This window comes from Grampus griseus, assembly GCF_964374135.1.
Source record: "Grampus griseus genome assembly, chromosome: 14".
NCBI classification, from domain to species: domain Eukaryota; kingdom Metazoa; phylum Chordata; class Mammalia; order Artiodactyla; family Delphinidae; genus Grampus; species Grampus griseus.
The window spans coordinates 20,434,862-20,459,826 of record NC_139008.1 but is presented as its reverse complement, the minus strand read 5'-3'; the positions used below and the strand labels follow the sequence as shown (position 1 = coordinate 20,459,826).

Below are 24,965 nucleotides of genomic sequence, written 5' to 3'. Positions count from 1 at the left end.
TGGGTGAGGGGGACCACACCATCTGGGTCCCGCCCCGGGCTTCAGCCAGTCCTGTTTCCCAGAGGTGCTGGCGTCTTCCTGGCCTGGGGCTTCAAATTCCCACACTTAAGGCCTCTGGAGAATGGAGCGCTGTGCTGAGTCTGGCCGCTTTGGATGAGGGACAGGCTACCGGTTTCACCCTCCTAGGGATCGTGGCCTCAGCCCAACTCAGTCAAATCGTACACCTTCAGGGACCTCTGTTGAGAATCTGCTGACAGCCGTGGACCCTCTGTCCCCCAAAACGCACGGGCACTCGAAAGGCAGGCATTTCGTAGGCTGTGTCGCGGAATCCAGGCCCACTGAGGAGGCCCACTGCACATTTGGTCCGTTGTGAGAATCAGAAAAGGCCAGTCCTACAGGTGGAAGAGTTACGTGATGGCCCCCTGCTGATGGTTCACCTCCTGGCTGGTTGGTGACAGGCTGGATTCCAACCCTCTCTCTGGGCCAGGGCACTTGGTTCAGAGCACACCTGCCCAACCATCCCTGGCAGCCCTGCCTGAAGGCTGTTGGTACGCAATGGACTAGTGCTGTGCCCGCAAGTTCACCTTTTACCCTCTCAGCTAAAAGAGAGAGACGCAATACTGTAATTGCAAATATATGGCCCATCTGCGCAGTCAGAATATGTCCTGAAGTGCAAGTGAGTTGGGACAGTGGGTTCAACTAGGATCCACCGGGATCTGCTGCCAGGTCCCTGGTGCCTGAAGCGTGAGCATCTCCCATCGAGCAGGATCCCAGTGCTCGAAGGCGTGCGTTCTGCGTACAGCACGGCCCCTAAACTGAGCCAGCTGTTTCCAGGCCTGATCTAGGGCCAGAGGCAACCTGGGGATGACCTGCTTGTTGCCAAGATGGCGCCCTCCAAAACGAGTCACATTTGGGTCACATGGACTGAGGGTGGTCCCCCAAAGAGAAGATGGCTGATGGGCAGGCAACACCCGGTACTGGCCACACAACTTCTGTGGTGTCGCTAGGGCTGGGGAGTAAGTCTAGTGAAGGGGTGGCTCAAGGCTGGACTCTGCAGTTAGACTATCGGGTTCAGATCCTTGCTCTGTCTTACGAGCTGTGTGGCCTTGAACAAATTTCTTAACTTTTTTTTTTTTTAATTTATTTATTTTTGGCTGCGTTGGGTCTTCGTTGCTGCACGCAGGCTTTCTCTAGTTGCGGCGAGCGGGGGCTACTCTTCGTTGTGGTGTGCGGGCTTCTCATTGTGGTGGCTTCTCTTGTTGCGGAGCACAGGCTCCAGGCGCGCGGGCTTCAGTAGTTGTGGCACACAGGCTCAGTAGTTGTGGCTCGCGGGCTCTAGAGCACAGGCTCAGTAGCTGTGGCACAGAGGCTTAGTGGCTCCATGGCGTGTGGGATCTTCCCGGACCAGGGATTGAACCCGTGTCCCCTGCATTGGCAGGGGGATTCTTAACCACTGCGCCACCAGGGAAGAAGTCCCAAATTTCTAAACCTTTATATGCCTCCAATTTCCTCCTCCATAAAATAGATAATAACAGTGCCTACTCTACAGAGTTATTTTGAATATTCAATGAGTTAATATGCATGACAGGCTGACAGTAGTGAAGACTCAGTATTATTCTCATTAAACCCACATTTGACAAGGAACTCATTCTTCAATAATGATGCTAACGTTTATTGTGCCCTTCTGATGTGCCAAGCACTATTCTTAGCACTTTACATGTATAAAATCAATTTGACCCTGGCAACAAGCCCTCGTTTTATATGATGCAACCACTACCCAGAGAGGTTAAGCAACATCTCTGAGGTCACACAGCTGGTGAGTGTCAGAGGTGGCAGTCTGGGCCAGGCCCACCTTGTGTCACTTCACCACCTCATCAGAAATCAAGATCATCTTTCCTCCCCACCCACCCCTCCCAAGCCTGTTTCTTCAGCACTCGGCAGTCTGAGTGGAGGGTGTGACCCAGACACTTGGCACAGAAACCCCAGTCCACCCATCTCTGCGCTTCTGCTCACTCCCACAGCCAGCTGGTTACCCACCTTCCTGAATCAGCCTCAGACTCCGTGCTGAGGACACGTGCCTCTCTCTGCCCTCACAGTGCCACGCTCCAGACACAACGGCTTCCTCACTCTGTTCTGGACTCCTTCCTCCCCTGCTCGTATGTGGCAAATGCTCAAGACGCAGCAGCTGCAGTTTTAGGAACATGTGAGCCACGTTTGGACCCTGACACCAAAGCACCCAGATTTGAATGCCAGCTCTGTGTGTTGTGGGGCACGCTACTTAGCCTCTCTGTGCCTCAATTTTCTCATCTGGAAAATGGGGATACTGAAATGACCTCATAGGGCTATCATGGGGATTAAATGAGTTAACATAGATAAAGTGCTTATGTGAAGCAATTATACTCCAATAAAGATGTTAAAAAAAAAAAGTAGAGGAGACAAGAAAAACAAAAAAGTGCCTAGAACAGTGCCGAGCATGTGTTAAGAATTATATATGAGCACTTTAAAGATAAACTTTTTATTGTGGAATAGCTTTAGATTTATAGAAAAGTTTCAGAGAGAGAGTACAGAGTTCCCTTGTACTCCTCACCCAGTTTCCCCTCTCGGTAACATCTTACATCACCATAGTAATTTATCAAAACTAAGAAACCGACATGGGCACATCATTATTAAATACACCTAACACTTTATTTGGATTTTGTCAGTTTTTCCTGGTGACCTTTTCCTGTTCAAGATTCCATCCGAGAGACCCCTGTCGGTTGTTGTCGGTTGTCACGCCTCCTTTGTCCATTCTGGCTGTGACACTTTCTCAGACTTCCTTGTTCTGGATGATTGTGACAGTTTCAGAGAACTGGTTGGGTGTCTTATAGAAAGGCTTTGATTTGGGGTTACACAGATAAGATGGATTTGGGGGAAGAAGACCACAGAGGTGAGGGGCTTCTCATCCCATGGTGTGTGGGGTACATGTTAGGCACTCGACACCACCCGTGATGTTGGCCTTCCGAGGTGCAGGTGCCGCGTGCTGGGCTTCTCCACTCTAACGTAACCCCTTTGCCCCCCCTGTGCTCTGTATCGTGGAAGCACGTCTCTAAGTTCAGTCTGTACTCTGGGGGGTGGAGGTGACGGCAGGGGGAGAGGGACTAAACTCCACTTCTCCTGGAGAGGGGAACATACACTATTCGGAATTCTTCTGTAAGGAAGATTTATGTCTTCTCCATTTGTTTATTTATTCAGTCTCTTAATTTATACCAATATGGACTCATGTATATTTGGGTTGTAATCCAATACCACACTATTTATTTTCTTACTCAAAATTTTCCATCTTTGGCCACTGAGAGCTCCTTCAGTTGGCTCCTATGTCTCTTTGACGTGTTCCCATCCCTTTATTTATTTTTTAAGTACTTCCTTACTTTCTGGCACAACAAGATGCCCCAGTCCTAGAATCAGCCATTTCTCTGAGGAGCTCCAGTCCTTTTATTGGAGAATGGTATTTAGAAACCAAGATCTAGGCATCTATAAGTGTTGTTGTTGTTGTTATTATTGCTTCAGGGATTGGCCAGCTAGTTCCTGACCTCCCCCAAACCCTACTACACAGTACCACTGTTGTTATACTGCTTCCTGCTAGGATGCTCTGTTTCCCAGTCTTTTCTGGAGGCTTGCTGGTCTCTGTCTATACGCCTAGCCTCTGTTCCAGGGAAGGTTTTTGGAGGGAAGCGCCTAGCTCTGGAGCCGGAGGTAGCCAGTGCTGGGAGCAGCCTCTCCAGGTAAAGAACATTATCAACAAGCAAATAGTTGGCAAGACTGAGAGTGCAACCCGGGACAGGAGGGGATCTGGCCATGCCCGGAGCCACCCGCTCCTGAGCTGTAGATGTCCAGGACAGCTCCTTGGGCACACCGTATCCCACACCCCTGGGGTGGGGCCTCTCCTTCCAGAACAGGGCCTGGCTGCAGCTGGCTTGCCCTGCTCCGTTCCTTCCCTGTGGCCACAGCCCTGATCCCACACAGGACAGAGACTCTGTAGTGCCTGCCCAAAGCTGTTTCTTCCCTCTGGGACTTCGCGTGTGTCGTGCCCCCTGCCTGGGCTGCCCTTTCTCCTCCCCACCCGCCAGGCTCGGCTACCTCTTACTCACCCTTGAAGTCTCAGCTCAGGCCTCACCTCCTCCACGAAACCTTCCCTGACCTACTCCCTACCCCGACGCCCACTCTTCCAGGCTTATCTCTGTTGATACTCTTACCACACACTATAATTTATCCAACAAATATTTACTGAGTGTCTACCGAGTGCCAGGCTCTGAGGATGGGGGGTGAATTTGTTCAGTATTTCAGTGTGCTTGGCTTCCAACCCTCACGTCAGTCCCTTTGGGTGGGCGCTGTGGTTACCCCAGTGTTACAGGTGGAGAAACGAGACACGGAGAGGTGAAGTAACTTCCCCCAGGCTCACCAGCTAGTAAGTGGCAGAGCCAGAATTCAAATTCGGGCAGGCTTGGCTCCTGGGCCTGAGCTCCTAGCCTTTAACTTCTTTCTCCCTGCAAACAGACAGCTGCCCTCCCTGGGATTATGGTCTAAAGCAAGAGGCAGCTGATAAGCAAGCAGTTAAAGGAGATGAGTTCAGCTTCTGCGCATGCCCGCAGGGGAATAAGCAGGTGGAAATGGTCAAGTAACTGGGAAGTGACTTTGCGTAGGGAGGTCAGGGGACGCTCAGAGAACATCCCAGGCCCAAGGAGCAGCGGGCCTTGAATTTGGAAACATCTTGGAGTGTCTCTGGAGTATAATGAACAACGCAGGGAGAAAGCCCAGTAGGGCGTTTGCATTTTATTCTGTGAGCAGCAAGGAGCTTCTGGAAGGTTCTAGTAGGGGCGTGCCGTGGGCTGATTCACAACTTGAACACTCACCCTGACCACTGTGCAGGAGGAAGACTGAGAGAGCAGGACCGGGGAGGCAGAGGCTCCAGCAGGAACTGGGGGCAGGAGATGCCGGCGGCCTGGACCAGGCTGGGAGCCTTGGAGGTGGAGGGAGGCAGCTAGGCCAGAGACGCACTTTGGAAAGCGAGGATTGCCGTGACGCTGCTCCGTAGTGTCCCCCACGCTGTGAGCTTCGAGGGTAGGGCTGTCTCGCCAGCCTCAGTGTCCCCCACGCTGTGAGCTTCGAGGGTAGGGCTGTCTCGCCAGCCTCAGTGTCCCCAACGCAGTGCGCTCCTCAATAAATGTTGGGTGAAGAAATGCACTTTCTTCCTGATTTCCCTTTCACCATGGAGGACACCAAAGCTCAGGGGTTGAGGAGGCAGCTCACATGTGTCAGGCAGGGTCAGCTCCCAGATTGGATTTCACTGCCTGCCCTGGACCCACCTCATTCTGCTGGCACAGACGGTGAGACAAAAGATAGAGGAAATGGTTTCCTAATCTGAACACAGGGACAAAGAGCAGCTGACCTCATGGGGTTATTTTGAGAATTAGAAATCTTCAGCACGGGCCTGGCCCCTGAAAGTCACTCAGTAAAAGTTGTGGGACAGAAAGCTTAGAAAGTATTTCAGGTGATATTTCAGGTGATATTTCTGCAGTATTTGATGCACTGAGCCCCATTCCTTTCTGTTTTTTAATAAAATAACAAAAACAGTATAAAAACATCCAAGGATATTTTATTTTATTATTATTATTATTTTTTGCGGTACGCGGGCCTCCCACTGTTGCGGCCTCTCCCGTTGCAGAGTACAGGCTCCGGACGCGCAGGCTCAGCGGCCATGGCTCACAGGCCCAGCCACTCCGCGGCATGTGGGATCTTCCCAGACCGGGGCACGAACCCGCGTCCCCCGCATCAGCAGGCGAACTCTCAACCACTGTGCCACCAGGGAAGCCCAACACAAGGACATTTTAAATGCTATTTCCTATGAAGACTTGAGAACATACACATAGATAGAACAGGGTGTGATGAACTCACATGGACCTACCCACCCAGAACCAACAAGTGTGATTCACATCCTGTCCTGTGCTGTTTTTAAAGCAAATCCCAGACATCATATTCTTTCATCTATATAGTGTTCAGAATGTATCTTAAAAGAGACTTTTTTAAACAGAAGCACAATACCATTATCCTACCTGAAAAAGAGATGTACAGTGATACCTCAATACCATCAACTATCCAGTCGTGTTCACACTCGTCAATGTCATACTTTTTTGTTTACTTGTTTGAATCAGGATCCAATTAAAGTCCACAGGTTGTGACTGTAACCAAGTCTTTGTAGTTTATTTTAATCTATAGGTTACCTCCCTTACCCTCTCTCACAATTTCTTTGTTGAAGAAACTGGAGTCTGGATTTTGCATACTGACTTTTTGTAGTGTCTTTGAACTTGTTCCTCTGTCTCCAGTATTTGTTATAAACGGTAGAGACAGATGCTTGATCCTGTTCAAGGCTGGGTTTTGCTGTTTTGTTGTTTTGTTTATTGGCAAGGCCACTTCCCGGACAGCCTGTGCTCTTGCATCAGGACACACAGCATTGGTCACTACTGGTGCACATTGCCCCAAATCCCCAAAATCGGGGGTGCAAAATGATGGTCCTCTAATTGTATCACTCCCTCTTCAGTTATTAGCTGGATGAAACCAGAACTCTTAACAGCTATTTTACAAGGACAAAAAAAAAAGTCAGATGAAGGGAGCCATAGATTAAGGGATTTCAAAGGCATATCAACCAATCACATGTCAACGTCATTTGGATCCCAGTTTAAACAAATAAATTGTAAACCCAGAATTGACCTCTGTGAGGCAATATAAATTGAATGTTTAATAATATTAAGGAATTTTGGTTAGTTATGTTTAGCATGGTTTTTTAAGAGTTCTTGTAGAGATACACATAGAAATGTTAACAAATAAAACTATGATGTCTGAGATTTTCTTCAAAAATATGGGAGGGAGAGTGGGGGCAGGTAGAGATGAAACATGACTGGCTGTAGGGGATTTTTTTTTTTTTTTGGCTGTGTTGGGTCTTCGTTGCTGCGTGCGGGCTTTCTCTAGTTGCGGCGAGCTGGCTTCTCATCGCGGCGGCTTCTCTTGTTGCGGAGCACGGGCTCTAGGTGCGTGGGCTTTAGTAGTTGTGGCACGTGGGCTCAGTAGTTGTGGCTCGTGGTCTCATAGAGCGCAGGCTCAGTAGTTGTGGCGCACAGGCTTAGTTGCTCTGCGGCATGTGGGCTCTTCCCAGACCAGGGCTCGAACCTGTGTCCCCTGCATTGACAGGTGGATTCTTAACCACTGCGCCACCAGGGAAGTCCCGTAGGGGATTGTTGAAGCTGGTGGTGGGCTTCATTCTCTCAACTTTTTATGTTTGAAAAGTTCCATATCAAAAAAAATTAACCAAATTATCTGCAACTACATTATACTGTCGCTTCTTCCATGAGCATCTTTATGCAAACATTTTGTGTTGTTGCTGAATTATTTCCTTAGGAGACATTCTCATGACATAAGATAGGATCCTAGATGGGGCTCTTCACACCTCGTTGTGAAGTTCTCTTTCCTGGCCTCTGCTTGCACCCCCTCGTGATTCGCAGCCCTCCATCTCCGTCTACTTTCCTCTTTACCTGAGCTGCCGAGGTTCCCCGACAAGCCCACCTGTCTGCATTCTGCCAGCTCCTTGCAGCAAACACTGCCTGGAGCCGCCCTCTCACTCTTATGATCTGTATTCGTTTCCTGGGGCTGCTGTAACACATGACCACAAACTGGGTGGTTTAAAACAACGGAAATTTATTCTTTCACAGAGGAGGCTAGAAGTGGGCAGTCCCGGTGTCAGCAGGACCAGGCTCTCTCCAGAGGCTGCAGGGGAGAATCCTTTCTTGCCCCTTCTAGCGTCTGGTGGGCCCAGGTGTTCCTTGACTTCTGTCTGTGTAACTCCAATCTCTGCCTCCGTCTTCACATGGCCTTCTCCTCTGTATCTGTGTCTCCTCTTCTGTCTCTTTAAGGACACTCATGGTTGGATTTAGGGCCCACATGGATAAAAGAGGCTGATCTCATCTCAAGATCCTGAATTATGTCCGCAAAGACTCCTTCTCCAAATAAGATCACACTCCCAGGTCCCTGGGGTTAGGACGTGGACATCTCTTTTTGGGGGCCACCGTTTAAATGACCACATGACTTACAAGACCGTGTAGATGAGACATGAAAACATCAAATAATCTTCTTTTTCATCACTCATGGCTAAGCCAGAGAGCCTCGTCCCACCCTTCCTCACCCTTCTTTCCCAAGGGAGTCCAGGAATCTCCTCTCTGGTGGGTGCATGGGTGCAGGTAAAGGGACAGAATGACCTGTTGCTCACCTCTCCCTTCCTAAGCCTCTCTGAGCAGTAATCTACCCGAGCCCTGGGCAGGGGAGGCATCAGATGGGGTGGGGTGGGCCCTGCTCTCTAGCTGATGGTGTTTCTTTCAGGAACTTCACACGCATCTTCCACCCTGATTATGGCAACTGTTACATCTTCAACTGGGGCATGAAGGAGAAGGCCCTCCCTTCAGCCAACCCCGGAGCTGAGTTTGGTAAGTGTTGGTTTGTCCTGGAGCCAGGGCCATGAGGATTTAAATCCTATCACGTGGGGCTGAAAGACCAAATTACCATCGGCCATTGAGGGGCAGGACCGAGGGTAGAGGGAGGCCGGCACCTACTGTGTGCACGGGGGCTAGGCCAGGTGCCTTCTCAGCCGTCCCCCACCCAACGCTCGTAAATCCCTGGGGTAGTGACTGGTGTGCTCATTTTGCTGATGAGGAAAGCGAGGTAGCAGTAAGCTTAGTGGTCAAGAGCACAGGCTTCTGTGACTGGGTGGAATCCCAGCTCCACCATTTATCCCCGGGTGAGGCTGAGCTGAGACTTAACTTCTCGAAGCCCTTGTTTCCCCATATCGAACAGAGCAGGGCATATATGTAGTATAGAACTCATCGAATCATCCTGGCCTAAGGCAGGTAGACCTCTGAGCACAGAGCAAGCAGCCTTGTCTCTAAGCCTGGCAAGTAGCAAATGCTCGATAAATGCAGATATTCTGAGAAGTTGTACATAATTTGCCCACGCTCACATAGTTACCCTGGGGCAGAACCCTTCCTCTCAGCCTTGTTTCTGTGCAGTTCTTGAGAGACAGAGAGCAGGTGAAGTAGTGAACAGAAGGGAGGAAGAGGAAGCGGTTGACAGCAGAGGCTGCTCATTTGGGGAGAAAGGCTGGCGGACTCGGCACGTGCACCAGGCCCTGGGGAGCAAATCCTTCCTCCCCGCTCAGGTTGTGCCCTCCCCAGCCATCAGAGGGCAGGTGTCATTCAGCAACTGTCAGGGCTGCTGGTCAATAGGGGTGTGGGTGGGCTGCCCACCCTTCACCACCCCTGTGCCCCTGACATTGGGTATCACAGAGGTGCTGGTCGACTCAAGTCTATACGAGAAGATGATTAAGATCAAGGAGCCTGGCTGCCTGTTTAGAAGCCCAGCAACCCTCCACTTCCTCACTGAGTGACCTATGACAACATCCCTTCTCCTCTATGAGCCTCAGCTTCCTCATCTGTAAAATGGGGACGATAATTGTACCTAACTCATATGCCCCTTGAAAGCACCAGTGGGATCATGTAAATAAAGCCCTTAGCCCAGCACTCAGCATGTAGCAAGTGCTCAGTAAATGCTAGCCTTCTTGTCCTAACCACCTAGCCCGGTCCCATGGTGCATAAAATGATGGGTCTGGTCTCTACCTTCAAGAAGGGAACAGTGGAGTGGGGCAGGAAGACAGATAATAAAAGAAGAATCTCAAGAGTGAGAGAGGTACTTGGAAGGAAAGTTCCAGGGCTAGGAGAGCATATCGCAGAGATCCTGAGACCCAGTCTAGGTAGTCAGGGAAGGCTTCTGAAGGAAGTGACACTTGGGCTGAGATCTGAAGGAAGAGCAAGAGTTTCTAGGTGAAAGGTGAGGCTGGAGACAGCATTCCAGAGAGAAGGGAGAGCGTTACGAAGTCCTAGCAGCCGGAAGCAGCACGGCAGCAAAGGGAAGTGAGTGGAGAGCGTGAGGACCTGTGTGATTGGAGGTAGGACCGCCTGTGCTGTGGCCCTAGGTCTACCTGCCCTGTGGAAGAGAGATCATGGCGGGTGGTATAGGGGGCAAAAGGAGCCCAAGACCATGGTGGCTTGGACTCGAATGGGGGCCTTAGAGAAAGCAAGAAGTCTGGATTTTCGTAAAGTGGAGCCAGCTTCCTGCACAGACCCTTGGCTGGAGGGGACTTGGACCAGTGGGTGGCGGGTGTCCCTTCAGCCTTGGGGAGCGAGCTCAGGCAGCCCTCGGCCCCATCTTCCCCTCAGGCCTGAAGCTGATCCTGGACGTGGGCCAGGAAGACTACGTGCCCTTCCTCACGTCCACAGCCGGTGCCCGGCTGATGCTTCACGAGCAGATGTCGTACCCCTTCATCAAAGAAGAGGGCATCTTCGCCATGTCGGGGATGGAGACTTCCATCGGGGTGCTGGTGGTATGGCTGCAGCCCAAGGGCACCCCACCTGCCCAGCGCCCACCTCCCAGGGCCTGAGAGCCAGAGATCCGGGCCTCCCCAAGCCCTGGATCTCCTCACCATCCACTCCTGCCTCGCCTTCTGGCTGGAACCACACCGGGCGGCCACGCTCTGGGGGAAGATGGGTGCCCCCCAAGCACTGGCGCCTGCTGGGACATGAGCCCTCTATCCCCTCTCAGCATCCCCTAGACCTGCATGCTAGATGGGAGGGAGGAACAGAGGGGGCTTCCTAGGGGTGACTAGGGCCCCCCCCCACAAACAACCTCTCACACAGGACAAGCTGGAGCGCAAGGGCGAGCCTTACAGCCAGTGCACCGTGAACGGCTCTGACGTCCCCATCCGAAACCTCTACAGCGACTACAACACGACCTACTCCATCCAGGTGGGAAGATGGTGCAGCCTCATGACGCTGGGGCCCCATCCACGTCTACCTAGCCTGAGGCCTGAGGTCTCTGGGAAAGCTAATCCCAGCAGGGCTGACTCTGCTGGATCTTTGGGACCACAGGGTGCCCTGTCCTGGTTCCCACCGGGGCCCAGGGCTGGCCGCTTCTCCACCCTGCTTTGTAGGTGTGCCCTTGGGGTCTCGCTCTGGGGTCTCCCAAGAAGAAGCCTTGTGTATGTTAAGGGTTTACGTGAATTACATCATCATTTAATCCTTTCAATACCCCTACGGGCAATAATATACTAACAATAATTACTAATTATTGTTAACGTATTATGCTATTAATAGCATTTATTATATATGCCATTTATTATAAGTATTAATATACTAATAACAGCAGGCTTATTGTGTGCTAGGCAGGCACTGTTCTACGTGCTTCACATATATACATTAAATCATTTAACCCTCACAACAACCCTAAGATGTAGATACTATTATTAGGAATGAAGAAATTGGGGTTTACATACCCCAGTCCAAATGCCTCATTGATGTACCTGAGAAGTCCCTCTTTGTATCTGGCCTCAATCCCCCTTGCTGCAGCTGGGGGCTTCCCCCTTATGCTGATCTCCAAGGTCAGCCCAGGAGGCCTGGCCTCAGACCTGGCCCCAGTGGAGAAGGACACACTGAGTCTTTGCAAAAGTGACCACTTGCTGACACTTTTTCTCCCAGCCCAGTCTTCCTTGGTGGATAAGGAAACTGAGGCATAACAAGGGCCATGGCAGAGCAGTGCCTGGCTCCGTGTCTGAGAGCCCCAAGCAAGGTGTGGTCTTCCCGTTTGCCTTAGTCAGGGGACTCTACTCTCCCCCATGCCCGCCTGCCCGCCCACTCCATCCAGCTGACCCCAGGCACCCCACACTCTGACGCTCCTGCCTGCGATGGAGAGCTCAGGGAACCTTCCAAGCCTCTGGAGGGAGGACAGATGGACAGACAAGACAGCACAGGGAGGTGGGGAGCATGGAGGGGGAGGCCAGAGGCATCAGGCCCCAGCCCTGGAGGCCTCATTCTAGATAAACCTCAGTTCTTGCTTCGTCCAGTCCAGTGCAGTCACCACTCTGGCCGGAGACCTTGGCAGAGCCCCAGGCCCTGGTCTGGTGCTCGGCCCGCCCAGGCCCCGCCCTAGCCCAGCCTCAGCTGGGCCCTGGAGAGGACTCCCTCCTTCCAGGTGAGACAGTGGGGTCTGGGCGAGTGGGAGACACTTGGCCAAGTCAGGGCTCCCTTCTGACGCCACTGCCCCTGACCTCGCCCCAGACCCGCTCCTCCCGGCTGTGCCATTTCATCTGCCACCTCCCCCCGGCCACTTCCTCCCGCAGGGAGCCCCCAGGTTTGCCAGGGAGGACAGAGGAGAGGATGGGTTGGCCTGAGGAGCAGCAGGCAGGAGAGCGGAAGAGAAGCTGTGGGCTCCTTGGCCGGGGTGGGAGCAGGGGGTCCTCCAGAGGCAGCGCTTGGGAACCTGGGCAGCAAGAGACGTGAGGAATGGCTGCTTCCGTTCGCTGAGCGCCCCATGGCAAGCCGAGCTCCCCGCCTGAGCCGACGGGAGCGACAGGAGTAAACTGAGGCTCAGAGGCTAAGGGCTGGCCCCGGGACACATAGCTCGTCTCTGAGTGGAATGACCTGAAAACCCAGTATGAGTAGATTCATCTCAACCAGCCCGGGGCTGGGGCAGGGGGAGGGGAGGGCTGAGTCCACTCTCCCCCTTCCCCATCCCCAAACAGGGGACATTCTGTACAAGGTCACTTCCTCTTCCATCCACTCTGAGCAATCACAGCACACTTCTCGCCTTCCCTGAGTGTTTCTCTCCAGGAAGAAGGAGCACAGGGCAAGCCTGCCTGTCTTCCCTTCTGGGTCCTTCCACGTAAAGGGCTCGGAAAGCTGCTGGCAGCCTTGTGACAAGCGCTATCTAAGAGTTAGCTTTTTTTTTTTTGGCCACATGCAGATCTTAGTTTGCTGAACAGGGATCAAACCCGTGCCCCCTGCAGTGGAAGCGCAGAGTCCTAACCACTGGACCGCCAGGGAAGTCCCTCAGAGTCCGCTTTAGTGCTGGAACAAGCCACCCCTCCCCATGTCATCCGTGGGGCCCCAACTCTGAAAGGTGGCAGGGGCCATCCTCAGAGAGCTGGCCTCTGGCCCGAGTCCCTCTACGGGGGCCAGGGACAGGGGAGGACCACCACGCCCCAACTTGGAGTAGGCTCGGCCACTGCTTCTGCGTGGGAGGTGCCCCTCCCCCCCGCCCCCCAGCCCCCGTGGCCTGGGCAGCAAGCTCTCTGGGCCCCCTTCCCCCGGGGCTGGGACGGGGACATCACCGTCAAGTCTGCATTCTCTCTGTACCTCCTCCACCCCCAGGCCTGTATTCGCTCTTGCTTCCAAGACCACATGATCCGTAACTGCAGCTGTGGCCACTACCTGTACCCGCTGCCCCGTGGAGAGAAATACTGCAACAACCAGGAATTCCCAGACTGGGGTGAGTGGGGAGCCCCGGGGGACCGGCCACCCGCCAGCTGGGCCACTGCCCCCGAAGGCCCTGACCACAAGGGAGGTCGGAGCTCCACGCCCTCCGTCCCCGTCCTCTCAGACCACAGCCCCTCTCGCCTCTCCCCCTACTCTTCGACTCCATTAACTACACTTGAAACATGTATGTTCGGGAGAGAATTTGTCCTTGAGACCTGAAGCCACAGGCGGAGGAGCCCCTGCTGGGCTCACACTGAGCTGGGATCCAGGCTTGGAGTCCAAACACCGATGGATGTTGTCAGCAGCAAAGAGCATCCCACCACCTCTTTTTCTTTTAACCTTTTATTTATTTATTTTACTTTTTGGCTGCATCGGGTCTTAGTTGCGGCACACGGGATCTTCATTGAGGCGTGTGGGATCTTTCGTTGCAGCGCACGGGCTCTTTGTTGCGTCGCGCAGGCTTCTCTCTAGCTGTGGCATGTGGGTTTTCTCTTCTCTAGTTGTGGCACGTGGGCTCCAGAACGCATGGGCTCTGTAGTTTGCGGCACACGGGCTCTCTAGTTGAGGCGCACGTGCTCAGTAGCTGTGGCCCGGGGGCTTAGTTGCCCTGTGGCAGGTAGGATCTTAGTTCCCTGACCAGCAATCGAACCCGCATCCCCTGCATTGGAAGGCGGATTCTTTACCACTGGACCACCAGGGAAGCCCCCTACCACCTCTTAAAACTAACAAAATGTGTGGACAAAAGGGGAAAACTTTACCCCTTCCAGCCACCCATCCCTTCCCACATGATCCCATCACCCCGGCCCACCGGCCAGGATCGGGTGACAGGTGGAGGGAAAGCTGCTCTGATGCTGCTGAGCTGGGGCTGGGCTGTCTGGGGAGAGGATCCCCCAGGCCAGGCTGGGGTGAAATGGCTGGCGACGGGGCGGGTTGGGGGTGGATGTAGGTGATTCTCCATGACCAGGGGGGTTCGGATTGAGACAACTCCCCCCACTCAACCTAAGCACAGGCCTTGGGTGGCCCAGGGCCAGGAGGGCAGAGGGCAGCCTGAGGCTCAAAGCACAAAACCCCGCTCAGAGTCTCTCTCCCCACCCGCTACCGCTCAGCCTATTGCTACTCGGCCCTGCGCACGAGCCTGGCGCAGAGGGAGACCTGCATCGATGTCTGTAAGGAGTCCTGCAAGTGAGTCCTGCCCGGAGGCTCGTGTGGGCGGCGGGGCAGGCTGTGGATGGTGGGGCAGCTGGGACAGTGACAGGCTGCCTTCTCTCTTCCAGTGACACGCAGTACAAGATGACCATCTCCACGGCCGTCTGGCCTTCTGAGTCCTCTGAGGTGAGTCAGGGGCACGGCCAAGCTCCTGGCTGCCCATCTTTGGGTGGGAGGCAGGTCTGGGCAGAGGTCTGCAGGCTGTTTGGAACTTTACAGAGGGGGGTTCCTCCCTCCTTCCCCTCCCTCCCTGCTAACTTCCACCCACGTCCCCCAAGCACTGTGCTGGGGCCACAGCAGTAAGCGGGACACACAGTCCTTTGCCCTTACGGAGCGTACTTTCTACCTGGAGAGACAGACAATATACAGAAATAAGATCATTTCAAATGGCTGTGTAGGGTAGACCAGATGATGAGAGGCTAACTGGGGGAAGAGGCCTTAGGGTAGTCAGGGAAGACCTCCCTAAAAAGGTGACATTTGATTAAAACTGGAGGATGGGGCTGAGCCAGGCTGGGCGGGTCTGGGGAGGATCTGGGCAGAGGGAACAGCAGGTGCAAGGGTCAGAGGTGGGAAAGAGCTGGCACAGGGAGGCCGGGCCTATGGGGGAGAGCCTAGAGAGCCGAGTGCATTCTCCTCAGAACAGCGGCCACGGCGTGCACTGTCACCCTCCCTTCTCCCTGGGCCAACACGTGGTCCCCCAGGGGCTTCAAGAAGATACAGGGCTGTGGTCTGCCTCCACAGGTAGCAGGGCCCATGACTGGGAGGGGATGCTGCAGGGCACCATTGTTTTCAGCTGCCTTTTTGGGTTCCAGGACTGGATTTTCCATGTGTTGTCAGAGGAGCGGGACCAGAGCCCCAATATCACCATGAACAGGTGAGCTCAGAGTCTGGACGGGCCAGGGAAGGCAGAAGAGAGGAGGAACCAGAGCCTCAGGGGAGGGGCTTGGGCATAGAGCTGCTACTCAGTCACCTTCTCACACTGATCAGATTCAGAAGCAAGCCTAGAGGAGCACTGAGAGAGGCCAGCCAGAGGGGCTCAGAGCCTACCGCTTCCTAAAGGAGAGCCTGTTCTTCCATCTGTCACCTGGCCATCCAGCCATCCACCCCTCCAGTCCTTTCATCCTTGTACCCATCCACCCATCCACCCATCTATCCATCCTTCCAGTCTTCTACCCACCCATCTCTCCACTCACACATCCATCCATCCATCCGCCCCTCCATTGTCCATCCTTCCATTCTCCCACTCATCCATCCACCCACCCACCCTCCATCCATTCAACCATTTTTCCATCCATTCAACACAAACATGCATTGAGCACAAGAAAAACAGAAGATTCAGCCTATCAGGAAGTTCGAGTCTAGAGGACAGAGGTATGCGAACAGGGCTTATGATGATGGGAGTCTGCCCAGGACCCTTCCTGTGGGATCCCAGCAGGGAAGGAGGCTCCTTCTTCCTGAGAGATAAGGGAGGTCTGTATAGGGAGATGACACTTGAGCCGATCCTCCAAGGAGGAGTAATAAATGTTCAGACAAATAAGAAGAGGCAGCAATGTCCCGGCAGAAGCCTGGAGGTGTGAGAGAGCATCGCCTTTCTGAGGACCATCTCAGGTCCCCTGACAGAGAGCCAAGGCTTAGGACTCTATGTCAAGCCTACTGTCCATGGGCTGGGAGTGGGAGAGGGGAGCCCGGAGCTGATCCTCAGGACTGTCTCGGGCCCCAGAGTCCTCTGGAGAGCTGGTTCAGAAAGGGGCACACAGGATGGGTGCTGGGCAGTGCTGCCTTTTGTGGCCCCAAGGCCTGGAGGGGCCCTTCCTGGCGCTTGTTTGGACCTCACCACTCCTGGGAGTGGCAGGTGAGAAGCTCGAGCCAGAGGAGGGCTGGGGGGGCCTTGCTGCCTTTCGTGTGCGTGTGTGCGTGTGTGTGTGTGTGTGCGTGCGTGCGTGCGTGTGTGTGTGGGTGTGTGTGTCTCTCTCTCTCTTGGGGAGAGGGCACCAGCTTCCTTTGCTGCCTCCTGCAGGAAGGGAGTTATCAAGCTCAACATCTACTTCCAAGAATACAACTATCGCACCATTGAGGAGTCAGCAGCAAATAACGTGAGTCTGGGGGCTCCTGGCACCTCGGCCCCGCCTGCAGTCCCTCCACCTGGTACCCAGAGGACGGTCCCTTAAGCAGTGTCAGATTACTTCCCTGCGCTGAGACGGTCACCCTTTCCCCCTTCCTGGCCAACAACCCACCTCACAGGAACCCGTGAGGCTGGGCTTGAGGCAGGAATCTGTGGCCCAACCAGCCCCCCTTCCCCGGCCGGGCCCTCAGTCCCCTGCTCCCCACAGATCGTCTGGCTGCTCTCAAACCTGGGAGGACAGTTTGGCTTCTGGATGGGGGGCTCGGTGCTGTGCCTCATCGAGTTCGCGGAGATCATCATCGACTTCGTGTGGATCACCATCATCAAGCTGGTGGCCCTCGCCAAGAGCCTGCGGCGGAGGCGGACCCAGGCCCGCTACGATGGCCCGCCGCCCACCGTGGCTGAGCTGGTGGAGGCCCACACCAACTTTGGCTTCCAGCCTGACACGGCCACACACGGCCCCGATGCTGGGCCCCACCCCCATGAGCAGACCCCGCCCATCCCAGGCACCCCACCCCCCAACTACGACTCCTTGCGTCTGCAGCCACTGGACGTCATCGAGTCTGACAACGAGGGCGATGCCATCTAGACCCTGCCCATCCCGGGCAGCCCAGGAATTCAGACCTGAGCAGTGGAGACCGTCGCCCAAGGCCACATTTTATGATGCCCTCTCCACGGGCCCGGGACGGGAGGTGGCCAAGGCCAGAGTCCAGGTCCTGCTACAGAGAGCCAGCAGCTCCTGGCCAGTCCCAGGCTGAGGGCTCCGTGGAGTAACGGTGCTGGTACGGATGTGGGAATTGTGTTCCTGCCCGCACCCTCCAACCTGACCCAATCCTTGGCCTGGGATGCCCCCAGCCAGGCTCCAAGACCTGGAGCATCCTCCCCTGGAGGCAGGCCACTTCCCTCCCAGGGCCGGTCACCATCTGCCCCGAAGATGAACAGGCAGCACGCTTGTGACCTTGTGAGTGGGTTTACTGAGGGCAGCTTTGGTGGATAGCAGGCATCAGAGGCCCTGCCAGGTGGCACATGTTTTGTTCTGGAAAATAAAAGTAGAAAACACAGAGTCTAGCTTTGTTCTTTGTCTGACTGGGCAGCCAGAGTGCCCTGATGCATCTCTGGGGGTGGAAAGGCGTCCATAACAACTTGAGAGCAGAGGCCTGGCCAAAGAAAGGTCCAAGCTGGTGATTTTTAAAGTTTCTTTCAAGTTGTCCCTGAAACAGTGGCTTTATGCCTTTTTCAGTGTCGTCCAACTTATTTCTTTGGGTTGCGAGAATCGAGAGAGAGAAAGAGAGGTAAGATGGGAGAAATACTCAAAACTGGCTTAAGCAAAAGCATCTCCAGCAGCTCAAGCGATGTCTGTTCTCTCTGCCTTCCCAGGCAGGCTGTCCTTACTTTACAGCAGCAAAGGGCCATCTGCAACTCCAAACTCAGCTAGGAGAGAGCACCTCTTTCCCAGTTGCCACAGCAAGTTCCCAGGCAGACTCTCATTGGTCACTGAGTGGGTCACATGCCTGTCTCTGAGCCAATCATCAGTGTGCCCAACTGGCAGGCTGCTGGGATTGGTCAGATCCTGCCCATACCTGAGGCCAGTTGGCCCCCAGCAGAATCACATGGTCTGAGGGTGGTGGGGACATGGCTCCTAGGGGTGCTGGATAAAATATAGGCCACCAAGTTAAACTGGAACTTTAGATAAACAGCAAATTAATTTTTTAGTAGACGTACATCCATGTAATATTGGGGGCATATTAATAAATCATTCACTGTTTTTCTGAAATTCAAATTTAACTGAGCTTCCTGTATTTTTAATTGCTAAATATGGCAACCCTAATGGCTTCCCAAAAAGAGATCAGGGAGCTGTTATCAAAGAAGAATGTGGTCTGGCAGCTGCAGACAGCTGACCACTGCAGGGCCCTGCTGTCACCTGCTGGCCCTGGTGGTGAAGGAGCTCTCGCTTCAGACCCTGGGACCAGGGCATCCCAGCCCTGCTGGTCTAGAACACCTGGGTCCTTGGCCTGAAAGGCAAACAAGCTGTCCTCCCATTAAGTGCCCACGATGGCACTGTGGAGGAAGGAGGTGTCATAGGCTGATGCCACTCCAGCCAAAGGCAGCATTGCTAGGGACTGAGTGGAGCAGGCCTTGGGGAAGCCAGGTTTCTGAGCTCAGGGCCAGGCAAGTCTGTACGCTGGAGTCTCAATTCTTGGTAATTACCACACTTACTACTATGACTAGGACTTTTATCAATAGCAATGGTAGTTGTTGTCACCACACTCACTATTACTTGTTGTTTTTAAACAATGACTGTATTGTATCAAACACTTATGACATGCCAGGCACCAGGCCAAGTAGTTTATAAGTAAGTCTTATTTCATTGAATTCTCATAACCACTGGGAAATATGATCATGCCATTTTACAAGTAAATAAGCTGACGCTTGGAGAGGTAAAGTAAGGTGCTAGACTAGATTGCTATTCTTGTAAGTGACATAGGCGAGACTCCTGGTCATAAGAATACCAGTTCCTCAGAGACGCCCAGGGCTTTCATATTTATTATCTCATCTGAGGCTCTGGCGCAGGCAGAGCAATGATTATTATCTAACTCCATTTGCCAGCCCTTTGGTCACAAGTTAATTTGAACTTGAGCTAAAAGGGGAATTCATTGGTTCTTATAATTAAAGTCCAGGGATTTCAAGCCTGGCTGTATCCAGGGCTTCAGCTACAGGCTGTATTTTCTTCTGTGTCGATATCCCTCTCACACAGTTTCTCTCCATAGGCTACTCTTCCCTCCATAGTCCCAGACTCCATTCCCTCAGCTCAGCAACCACAGCAGGAAGAAAGCTTTTCCTTCACAGTCCCAGCAAAAGCCTCGACAGTGAGGCTCATTTGGATCAGCCTGGGCCACATGCTCATTGTGAACCTACCACTGCCACTGAGGATGGGAGATGCTGCCTGGCCATCCTGGGGTGTATCTACAGCGGGCAGCCCCTTACAGACTCCTGTGAGAAGTTTTGCTCAGAGACGTGTTGAAGCGGAGCGGGAAGGAGCTTCTGGCCCCCAAAGCTGCTTGTAGATGGGAGACGGGGACCAGGCTGACGTGGGTATCAGTTGCCATCTCTCTCTTGGGGAGTACTGAGGGCCGGGGTGAAGATGGATAATGGCCCCATCTCCAAAAGCAGGCTCTGGGTCAGACAGAGAGGCATTCCTCTCCCCTCCGGATCTAGAGGAGATACAGGCTGTCCTATTCCTACTCTGGGTTCCCATTAGAGCCGTTTAAGGGTGACAAATCAGTCTAGCAGGGCCAAAATTGCCCAGAAAAATGGCATTCTGTAATTCCCTCCTCTACCCGCAAAGGGAAGGTAGGTTACAGACGCTAGAGGACTATGAAATTAGCAGCTATTGTGCACTTGCTACATGCTGTTGCTCCCACTGTGTCTCAGTGGCTCTTCAAATAACCCTATGAGTTAGGTACCGTTATGACCCCTGTTTTTCGGATTAGGAAATGAGGCTCAGAGAGGCTAATGACTTCCCAAGGTCACACAGCTGAAAGGTGGCAAAGCTGGGAATCAAGACCAAGCCTGTCCTAGTGGCACTCACCCACACTGGCACAGAGGTCACTGCAAAGAGGTTTCCACTTCAAAGCAGCTCTTTTCACCTTCCAGGAGACCAGCTCCCACTCCAAGGCGGGAGCCAGGCTCAAGCCCTGCCAGACACTCTGTGATCCACCACATGAGAAACCAAAGTATTTTTCTTGGTGCGGATTCACAGCTGATGCTCTTTCGGGGCCAGCCAAGCTGGTTCCCAAGATGTGGGGACAGAATGTGTGGGAAGCCCTGGATGACAAGCCCAGAGAGACACGGCCCTGGCAGCCCAGTGGGGCTGGTTCAGAGGCCACATTCGCGGCAGTGCCCCTCCGGAGGGCTGGCACAAGCAGGCTAAACCAGCTGGGATTATCCTTTCCTGCCGAATCCTCAGTGCAGACAGCACAGCACATGCGAAGCACCCAAATATTCACTGAGGAAAGAAAACAGCCTTCTTTCATTTCATAGTACTTATTAATTGCACTTTCAAGACAGGATCATTTAAAAAATCATCTGAAAATTCCTCCCTGATAAATAATACACCTCTAATTTACAACCTTTTTTTTTGATTATACAAATGAACCACATTTTTTTGAAATGAATTCTGCCCAATCCCAGGCGGATTTTTAGAGCAAATCCATTCTGGGGGCTTCTGTGGCCCCGGAACTCCAGCCCCGACCCTCTTACCAGCCGGGCGCGTGGGGGTCAGTAGTCCACAGCCCGCATGGCGGCCACCGTGGTGGCGAGGCGGCGGGGCAGGCCTTTGCTGACCTGTCTGTAATCCTCGGGTTTGGCCTTCAGGAGCATCAGGATGTTCTGGAGGGTGCGGGACGGCTGCAGGCCCAGGGCGTCCATCACGTTGATCAGGTAGTCTGCGGGGAGGGAGCAGACAGACACAGCTCGACAGACTCAGCACCGAGAGGACGAGCCCCAAAGGCCTCGCCGCGGTAAGGGACAAGACACACCCCCAACCCCCAAGTGCTGGCTGCCAGGTCTGCCCTCAGCCCACAAGCCTTCACTCTGAGGGCTTTTCCAAGGGGTCAGACCTGCCTGTGAGCTCGGCCCGGGTCCAGGAATTCTAGTCTCATAAAGGAGTTGCCAACATCGCCCCATCCCCGCCACTCCCACTGCACACTCAGCTCTACAGCCTAGCCGACCTCAGCCAAAGCTCTACCCTCGGGACCCCTGCGTTCCCAGCCCTGCTCCCCAGCGGACCCCACTGACGACATGGAAAACCCAAGGGGTCAGGAGACACAGGGCTTATCTAAGCAGCTCCCGAAGATTTCCCAGCAGAGCCCCTACAGGGGGGACTTTGGACGGTGCAGGGGGCCAGGCCTGGTGTAACGCAGTTCCCACACCTCCCAGATAACCCCTTAGGGTACGAGTTAGGACAGATTACTGAGCCCACCCCCAGGCCAAGTCGATGAGCATTTCCAAGAGAGGGTCTGAGGCCCCTGTCCTTCTGAAAAGCAGCAGTGCCCTCCAACCGGCAGGCAAGCTCGGGCAGCGCCGGCGGAGTGGAGGAGAAAAACGGGTTTCCGAGGTCAGGGTGACCTCAGTGACTCCATCCACCTCCCGAGTCTCTACTTCCACCTGTGGATGCAGTTTGTACCCATCAGGCAGCATGTTCGGGGGATGAAGTGGGACAAGGACCGCGGACGTGCCTGATGTGACGCGGGTGGTCAGTAACCGGCTGCTCCTTCCCTTCCTCTTCCTGGGCAGCATGGCTGGCCGAGCCCGAGGCAGGGCGCTCTCCAGCCCCTCCCTCTTCCTGCTCTGCGGGACTGGGAGACGCATCACCCAGCAGGTCCCTCCTTATGTTCTGATGACCACCCACGTTAATCTTTTCTGCCCAACTAGGCTGGAGCTCCAGGCACGGCTCTATCTTCCCTGTGTCTTCTTTCTGAGGCCCGGCTCAGGGCAGAGCCCATAGGAGGTGCCTGCTCTGCCCTGGCTGCCTGACTCATGTCCTAGCGAGCCGCTTCCCAGGAAGGGCACCACCAACCAGTCAGGCACCTGCCTCTGGCACATATTCACCCATAAAACTGTGAATTCCCCTCGACTGTCGGCCAGGACCTGCGAAACGGCAGCCCATGATCTACCATGACATCTTCTGTTCAGACGGCAAGAGTGTTTTTGGTTTTGTTACTTTTTTTTTTTTTCTGGCTGTGTTGGGTCTTCGTTTCTGTGCGAGGGCTTTCTCCAGTTGAGGCAAGTGGGGGCTACTCTTCATCGCGGTGCGCGAGCCTCTCACTATCGCAGCCTCTCTTGTTGCGGAGCATAGGCTCCAGATGCGCAGGCTCAGTAGTTGTGGCTCACGGGCCTAGTTGCTCCGCGGCATGTGGGATCTTCCCGGACCAGGGCACGAACCCACGTCCCCTGCATCGGCAGGCGGACTCTCAACCACTGCGCCACCAGGGAAGCCCCTTGGTTTTGTTACATTTTAATGCTTAATTTGAGCGTCTTTAAGGTGGCCACACACTGCCACAGACCTCTCCGCTCTCTATCGTGTTACCACCTGGCAACTTCCCGGCCCTTAAGCACACTCCCTCACAGCATAAGCTCAGTGAGCACAGGAACTGTCCAAACCTCTCTTGCATCCCATCTCCTAGCACAATGGCTGGCACATAACAGACACTCACAGTCAACGCTGAGCGAGTGAGCAGATGGATGTGGACGGCAGCTTAACGGAGGGAGATGCGATGTGGACAAGTGAACTGTAGGGACCACCCCCAAATCTCACTCACTAGTTCCGCTGGTTCTCTCCTCAATGCTCCCGCCTATACCAACGGGGACCACCGATGAACATTTAAACCTCTTCATCTCTTCTCTGAACCTGTGCCCAGTGAGATGACAAAAGCTGGCTGCTGCCCTGTAACGGCTGAGAGCTAACCACGAATTAGCACAGAGCTGGGAGCTGGGGCAGCTGGGTTCCAGGCCTGGCCCCCTCACTCACTGCTCTGGGACCCAGAGCAAAGGGCCTCACGTCCATTTCTCCCTCAGCAAACAAGAGGCTGGCTCGGGCCTGGGGTCACCCAGGGCAAAGCTCTGGCTGGGTCCCCAAGGAGGTAATCTTTAAGGCTCCCACCACCCTCTCCCTCACCCGCTCCAAGAGCTGCCTCCAGCTAAAAAACAGGCAGGCAATGGACTGATACCAAGAGGCTGGGGAGACGCCCCGACCACCTGCCTGCAGTACCCCCAGCCTCAGAGCACCCTGCAGGCGGCATCACCTCCAGGGACGTGCGCCAGCAGGAGCAGGTGGGCACACGCCCCTGTGACCCGGGAGGCAGACAGGTACTCGGATGGAGACCACGGGGCAACCCCGGCTGGGTGGCCTGGTGTTGCACGTGCTCTGTGCCCCGCTTCCTCATCAGTGATGAAGGCAGGGGCGCTGAGCTCACAGGGGGTTTGAAGATTGCGTAAGCCCGTGGGTGCGTGAGCGCCTGGTTCAGCACCTGCCATGCCTGCGCACAGTGAGAGCTTATTCAATGTCAGTTTGCATGATGATTCTGTCGGTGGGCAGAAGGCAAGGCGGGGCAAGGCGGCATCACACAAGTCTGCCTCACTCATCCCAGCCCATCTCGGCAAAGCGCCCCTTAATGGCTCTTAGCCTCAGCAGCTATCCGAGTCCACGGGGACACCTGTCAAAACACTGGTGTCTAGGCTTCTATCCTAGGCTTATTATGTCAGAATCTCTGGGGGTGGGGCCTGGGGAGTCCACATGTTTAACAAAGCTTCACAGACAAACCCAGAGCTGAAGTTGAGAGGAGACCTGGGACGACACACCTGGAGGGCAGGGGGCCTGACGGATGCAACAGGCCAGAGCTGACCCTCCCCCCACCCGTCCCAGAGACCCACCGATGTCGGTGGCCAGCTGCTTGGTGGAGTGCGGGGTGAGCTCAGGGATCTGGAGGACCGCGTCACAGTAGGTCTGCATCGTGGCTCTGGCGATAGAGCCCAGCCAGCTGTCGGCCATGTTGTCCAGCTCGGGCAGTTCGTCCCCTGGAAAGGGAAAGAGGGTCACCAAAGAAACACAGCCTGGCCAGGAAGAACCGGCCACCAACAGCTCTTATGGGGCTCTTCGGGGTGACCAGGCCCCATGATAGGTGCCACATGCAATATGCAAAGCTACAGTCTCAATGGACAACGCAGGAAACAGAGGACAATTACATCTTAGGTCAACTGGTATTGACTCAGTACAATGAGGATTAAGAAAAGAAAGCAATCAGGTGAGGCGGGACAACCTCAGAGGTCTCAAAGGCTGGGGGCAGATGCAGCCAGGCAGGCCAGGAGGAGTTCTGCAGACAGAGCAAGAGGGAGGGGGGCCCACACCATAGGTGAGAGGGTGGAGAACTGGCACAGCCCAGCAGGAGACAGATGGCAGTGCTGAAGACACAGGCGGCACATCAGAACCGAGACCTGGGTTCAAGACCAAGCCTGCCACTAATGAGCCGGGTGCCACCTGACTGTTTGCTTCATCGGTAAAATAGAGATAACATCAGTCCTGGCTTTTCAGGACCAGTGCACAGTAGCCATTAGTGCTAGAATGATTATTGGGGGTGGGGGGAGTATGTACAGGGAGCAGAGGGAAGTGTGTTAGGGGATTGGACTGGGTCACAGAAGGCACCCCGAGGACCGCGTGCACCCCATGTAGTAGGGAGGAGGCAGTGACTGCAGCTTCC

At 54.2% G+C, this 24,965-nt stretch overlaps 2 protein-coding genes across 3 annotated transcripts in view; one reads left to right on the top strand and one right to left on the bottom strand.

The window, feature by feature from the left end:
* The window catches only part of SCNN1B (sodium channel epithelial 1 subunit beta), a 76,609-nt gene extending 58,348 nt beyond the window's left edge, over positions 1-18,261 (top strand). The window contains exons 5-13 of the mRNA XM_082671627.1: positions 8,404-8,507; positions 10,293-10,456; positions 10,770-10,877; positions 13,278-13,395; positions 14,489-14,564; positions 14,657-14,714; positions 15,401-15,462; positions 16,606-16,681; positions 16,919-18,261. Coding sequence (XP_082527753.1) covers positions 8,404-8,507; positions 10,293-10,456; positions 10,770-10,877; positions 13,278-13,395; positions 14,489-14,564; positions 14,657-14,714; positions 15,401-15,462; positions 16,606-16,681; positions 16,919-17,299 — 1,147 coding nt within the window. The 3' untranslated portion in view covers positions 17,300-18,261. The remainder of the gene's footprint in view (positions 1-8,403; positions 8,508-10,292; positions 10,457-10,769; positions 10,878-13,277; positions 13,396-14,488; positions 14,565-14,656; positions 14,715-15,400; positions 15,463-16,605; positions 16,682-16,918) is intronic.
* Positions 18,262-20,769: 2,508 nt separating this feature from the next.
* Positions 20,770-24,965, bottom strand: part of COG7 (component of oligomeric golgi complex 7) — an 85,235-nt gene continuing 81,039 nt past the window's right edge. For both annotated transcript variants that reach the window (XM_082670532.1, XM_082670533.1), the window contains 2 exons: positions 24,142-24,285; positions 20,770-21,155 (listed from right to left, as the gene is read on the bottom strand). In XM_082670532.1, coding sequence (XP_082526658.1) covers positions 20,989-21,155; positions 24,142-24,285 — 311 coding nt within the window. In that variant the 3' untranslated portion in view covers positions 20,770-20,988. The remainder of the gene's footprint in view (positions 21,156-24,141; positions 24,286-24,965) is intronic.